A 6,247-nucleotide genomic window follows, 5' to 3' on the forward strand; every position below is an offset into this window, starting at 1 on the left:
ATGCTGTTCTCCTTTGATTGGGGCTAGCATGGCTAAGGTATTTCAGACAGTTGGATCATCTGGAATAGTCCCAAGAGAGAGATGCCTCCTCTGGAAAGTTTATAGTCTAAGGCATCTGCAACAAGTTGCATCATAGATGTGAAATATGACCTTTCCAGAGAGCTCATTTGTGCAACACACCTACTGATAGGACGGCAGCAGACCTCAAATGCACTAAAAGTCAACTGTGTGCTGATTGGCCGAGATGCTTCTGACCTCACAATACTACTCAGCAGCCAGCGCCTTGAAATCAAACAATATGAGCAAGCAGCCTTTCTCTTTCCCTTTGGCACCAAAACCATTACCATTGGGCTGTGAGGAAAGAAGTGCCACAACCAAAACAACGGGATCCACTGGATCCGAACCGCATAGGACCTTGTGTCCCCAGGGAAAACCCACCAAATAATCTCTAAATCCAGCCAGCCTTTTCTTTGGGATGGTTAATTATTACGAAGTCCTAGGGCTGCATCAAAATGCCTCGCAAGAAGATATTAAGAGGGCCTACCGCAAGCTGGCACTGAAATGGCACCCTGACAAGAATCCATACCACAAGGAGGAAGCCGAAAAGAAATTCAAAGCAGTCGCTGAGGCCTACGAAGTTTTGTCTGACCCTCAGAAACGCGCTCTCTATGACAGGCCTGTCAAAGAACCAAGGTTTAGAGGAAGAGGCGCTTCTGGGGGCCACTCCCGCAGCCCATTCGATTTTGACTTTGTATTCCGCAGTCCCGATGAAATCTTCAGGGAGTTTTTTGGAGGAATGGACATCTTTGAGCATGACTTCTGGGACAACCACTTTGATGATGACAGTAACAGGGAGGAGAACAGAAGCGGCTTGCAAGGACCCCTGGGTCTCTTTTCGGGATTAAGTGCCTTTACTAATTTTGGATTCAACTCATTCGGTCCTGGCTTTCACACTATGGTCTGCAGGTCCTTTGGAGATGACAGCAGTGGAACGCACAACTTCAGATCCGTCTCAACTTCTACCGAAGTGGTCAACGGGCGAAGAGTCACTACACGAAAAATTGTTGAGAATGGGCAAGAAAGAGTGGAAATCGAGGAGGATGGCCAGCTGAAGTCCATAAGAGTAAATGGAAGGGAACAGCTGAAATGCTAACACCTCTCCTCATGCCTGTCCCAAAAGCAATATCCAGCTGCTTGTACGATCTTAAATGGAGTCTTGTTCCGTAAAACCGGAATCCAACTAATAAACTCCTTCATTGAGTTCAAGACTTGTTTGGTAAAGACTTCTTAATTACTTTGAATAATTTTGCACCATTATAGGGATGTTGAGGCACGTGGTTTATTTTGAATAACTCCGAAATTCTATTGAGGAAACCAGTGTGACCAAGGATAGGCAAATCTATTAATTTTGATTACTCTCGGTTTCTCATCTTTCCAGTCTTAATCTCAGTTCTTCACATTTACGCATCAGTTTGTGCTTTTTTCATGAAAATTTATCAGCATTTTAGTGCAAATCTCTCCTAAAACACACAATAGCATGTCTAATATAATGCAATTTATATATTATTTTCACCAATATATGCTGCCATATACAGATCTTACCCCAAAATATACATTTTGTTGCACTTTACTTAGCTGGAGGACATCACTGCAAAATTCAGAAAATTGTGAATTTCAAAGGATGTTTGTGTTTCGGTTTGTGTTTCAGAAAATGTAAATTTGGCAGGTTCACTTTTAAATGCAAACTGAATTGAATTTCTTTCCCCATCCCTAACTTTGACATACCTGGACCTTGGCATCCAGGAACTCTCCTTTTATACCTGTTTTATTTTTTCTTGCCCACCAACAGATATGAGGACCTAAGGGGTCCAAAGACTCCTGAAATTTTCTCTGAACTGACACTAAAATTATATCCTCAAACTTGTACAGATCAGCAATAATCTCTAATGTAAAAAATATCTTGGATCATCACTCTTAAAAAAATTTGATGTGTCTGAAATCCAGGTGGTCCCTACATGTCAGCATTCCCACTACAATGAGTTTCCACTATGGTTCTAAATGAAACCCTCAAGTATGAGTTCCCTACCTGCGACCTTCAATACCATTGCTTGGAAGTTGGAAAATATTTGCATTATTTGTTCATCTTGTTTCAAAGAGCAATATTAACAACAATAACCAAGTTAATTCCTTGTAAGCCCTTTCAAGGTTTGTCTTCATTCTTCTGGAGACAAGAATAAAGCAGGTGAAACGTGGGCAGCTACAGATTCAAGAACACTGAGCTAAGAGGAAGCAACGTTGGAAAGGACAGGGTTCAAAGGGCAAAGATGAAAGGTTAGCTATGTCAAACTTAATAGGAGAGTGAACATAACTCAATTTTTTTACTCTTTCTCTGATATTTCTATTAGATAATAGGCAACAATCCAATTACGAAGCAAATATTACTTGGAAGGCTGCTTAGGTAACAACAATTTACAAAGTTCATTTTAAAGTTAATGAAATGATACAGTAGGCACTAATGTAGATATTTCTGTCATCACAATATATATAGAGGGAAAACAACTGAATGTTCCTGGCATGTTTATATTCCATCTTTGCTCTAAGGAGTTTTTTGTAGCATACAGGATCCCTCTCTTTTTATTCCGACAACAACCCTGTGAAGTTGGTTAGTCTGGCCCGGGATAAGAGCTCAAAGAGGTAGGAAAATCTCCCTCTCTCATAACGGCAGGACTCAGGGGTCATTCACATAGCATGTGGGGTTATATGGAAACGGCAGAATCAAATCCTACAATTGGAATTTCACCATATAGTCCAAACACTGGATAGCTCAGTTGGCTAGAATGTGATGCCGACAAAACCAAGGTTGCAGGTTTGGTGCCTAGACAGCTGCATATTCCTTTCACTGAAGGGCGTTGGATGAGATGATCCTCAGAGTCCCTTCCAATTCTACGATTCTATGAGCTAAAGCTTCTCTGAGAATGTAGTTCTCACAGGAAGTCAACTTTTAAGGAGCTTCAACATTAGCCATACCTTTGTTAATGAGAATGCTTTCATGAGTCGCAGTTTTCCAAAATACTGGCATACTTCATTTGAAAAAGATACAAACACAGCAAAGTGGCATCTTCTGTTGGATCAGTACTGTCCAGTAAATGGGGATTCATTTATCTCTTATTGGGGAACATGACTCCTAAGTACCAAAATATTAGGGATGTCAAAAACAGTTTCTTGTTCTAACACAACCTTCTCTAACTTGGTGCCTTGCTGATGTTTTGGACCATTAGCCCTAACCAGCATGGCAAATCATCAGGGACTGTTGGACCATCTAGTTCAACATCCTGTTCTCACTGTTGCCAAGCAAATGCCTACATGAAGCCCATAAGAAGGACCTGAGATATAGTCCAACCACACCTGAGAGGCACCATTGCTAATATGCAACTCATGAAGCATCAAGAACAGAATGCCACTACCTAGCTATAGCTGGATGGCGTTAGTGAGAGAGGTAGGAGATAGCACCAAGCTGGGAAATTTCCTGGGGATTATATTTCCCCTTCCTCTGCACAACCCCTTCTGCACAGGGATTGTGTGGGGAAATGTTGTTCCACCAATTGTTTCCCCTGAAATTTCAGTGGGAAAACTTTCAGGAGCCACTGCAGTCATGAATGCTGTAGTGCCAGAGCTCTGGTTTCTCTGTGTGAACTCTGCATGTGAGGATGGCCAAGAGGGATCATGGCGGTGGGACAAGAGAAGCAGCTGTCATATGTGTGAGCCAGCCCTTCGTGAAACGACTGTTGCTCTAAATAAAAAAAAGGCAGGGTCTTTGTTGCACAGAGACCTCCATAAAACACACAAAAGCTAATTCAGCCCAACTGCACTTAGACTATGAGTGTTAGCAGTTTGCCCAGGGAGCCCGAGACATTATTTTATTAGCAGCCCCACAACTACTTTAAAGAGCACTTGGGCTGCAAAAACAAAACCGAAATAAAAAATACATTAAAGCTTTTGGAATTACTTCATGAAATACTAAATCACAATATTAACCAACTGACCTTTGCTCTGCACAGACCTGCTAATTTTAGCAATTACAGCCAACAACTTGAATATATCAAGTGGGCAACTGTTTAACAATAATGACATCTGCTTGGAAAATCCAATTATGTCTAAACATCTCTAAATCCCCACTAGGGGATACCTGCTTTCTTTTTGCTACTGTTAGTTCCTGCCTAATAGGATTTTAAACTCACAGCCTGCTGCACATTGCAGTAGCAGTGCCCTGCTCTCCCTGGAGTGCCAACGGCGGGGCTGCGATCACATTAAGCAACAAGCGAGAGCCTCTCTTCGGACAGTGATGGAAGCGCTTTGATTTTCTGACGTCCTAATCTGATAGACAGGCGCATTAGCCAGATCCCTTCACTCCCATGTTTCCCCTGTAGAGCACATCCCCCCCTCCCCAACACAACCTCTGATGTTTTGTACATTAAAAGCAAGTGGTCAGGGTTTTTTCTTTTTGCAGCGGCGTGGGGGGGGGGGGAGTCCCCTAAAGGTTTCTTCATCTCAAAGGCAGGTGATAGATATAGCTGGTGGCCACACATGCTTTTGTTAGGAAGCTGATCCCATGCACCACCTTCTTCTTGCTTTGACGCAAGGAGAAATGGTAATGGAAGGCCCAGGTACACAGGTGAAGTTCGGCTCCACAAACAGGGTAATTGTGCTACGGAAGAGGGCCTTGGGCAAACTGGGTGCTATCTGGGGTGTAATTATGTAAGAGCATTTCCGTGTGAAGAGCGGACTTATCCTGCTTTTTGTAACGGAATCCTTTACATTTTCCACATTGCAGAAGTAAGATTGGCACTTTTCTGGCTCATCCGAACCTTGTGCCTTTAACGGTTAGCATGGCAAGTAGAAATGCAACCAGTGGAACTTTTTGGTCATTGTGTAGTAAAAAGGTTCTGCCTGTTGAGTATTCAGCTTTTCTGTGCACAGGAGTCTGGCCAATGGCACAAGAACCTCTATAGGGAACTCTACAGGGCTTCGTTCTTCATATGATATGGGATAAATGACCGTGTTCTTTGCTGTGAGGTGCTTTTAGAATTCCAAGTCTGCCCATGATGACAACGCAATGATCACACCATCAGTTAAGTGTCACAAAGAGGAGACCACGCATAAGAACATAAGAAGAATAGTGCTAGTTCAGACCAGTCCAGCATCCTGTTCTCACAGTGGCCAGTTAGATGCCTTCAGGAAACCTGCAAGCTGAACATGGACGCAACAGCACTCTCCCTGCTAGGGATTCCCAGCAACTGGTATTCAGAGACATCATAAAAATCATTATGGTTACAAATGGTTGATAGCCTAACCCTCAATGGAAAAAGTGAGCATAACCAACTGGCAACTTCATTCACCAAGAACAGAACGTCTATGCAGCCAACTAGCTGCTAGTAACTCTTGATCTGGAAACAAAAAAAATGCAGTGCCAGACAGCTGAGCTCAGACACTTCCCGGTATGGTGAGCCAGGAGGGCCAAATACACTACAGAAACCTTCTCATTTGTTAATGTTATTTGTGAGGCTTGTGGGGCAGAGGAAAGTTGTTTAATTTTGTGGGTACTGGTGAAAGCAAGATAATGACATATGGGGGGGATAATTTTAATTTTAGGTCATAACTGGTGCGGTGATTTGCCATGAGTTGTAGGGATGGGGCTGGTTAAATGTGTGTGTACAATACACAACGTTTTTCGTTTCTGCCATCTTGAATGCAGCATGGCTGAGGGTCACGGCATGCAGTGGTGGACTCCCCCAAGATGGAACATGCAACATGGATGCCATCATCTTGGATGTGTCCACAAATTCACAAGAGAGCTCAAAATCCCATTAAATGATTTCACTGGTCAAAAGTTTAGCAGTAGGTGAGAAGGTTAATGCAGAGATTGATGCTGAATGTTTCAGATAAACATTGTAGAGAAAACCAAGTGACTGCTCAGAGATCTGCCATTATTGTTCATTCTGAGATTCTAGCCTTTCAAGGTTTTAGGGACACCTTTGACACTTCCTTATGAGTTTGGCTGAGAGCCAGGGGTGGACCATTCCTGCTTGAATCCAGCTATATTACAAACCTTACAACTTCCCACGGCAATGAATAACATGGATTATGAATGTGCATTGTGTAGAAAAGTGCATCCTGTTGTTTTGATTCTGCTGCCTGTTAATCTTATTGTGTTTCGCCATAGTAATTTTGGGGAAAGTAAATAAATGCT

The 6,247-nt window shown here is 42.6% G+C and overlaps 1 protein-coding gene across 1 annotated transcript; it reads left to right on the forward strand.

Moving 5' to 3' along the window:
* The first annotated feature begins 271 nt into the window (after positions 1-271).
* DNAJB8 (DnaJ heat shock protein family (Hsp40) member B8) lies at positions 272-1,266 on the forward strand. Its single transcript, XM_079967675.1, has one exon. It carries the CDS (start codon positions 476-478, stop codon positions 1,151-1,153), a length of 678 nt encoding a protein of 225 aa, XP_079823801.1. The 5' UTR covers positions 272-475; the 3' UTR covers positions 1,154-1,266.
* Positions 1,267-6,247: the final 4,981 nt, after the last annotated feature.

Source organism: Podarcis cretensis (assembly GCF_951804945.1).
Source record: "Podarcis cretensis genome assembly, chromosome: 2".
Classification (NCBI taxonomy): Eukaryota; Metazoa; Chordata; class Lepidosauria; order Squamata; family Lacertidae; genus Podarcis; species Podarcis cretensis.

Excerpts from the sequence above, each read along its gene's own strand:
- DNAJB8 (XM_079967675.1), top strand. The coding sequence starts at position 476 with ATGGTTAATTATTACGAAGTCCTAGGGCTGCATCAAAATGCCTCGCAA.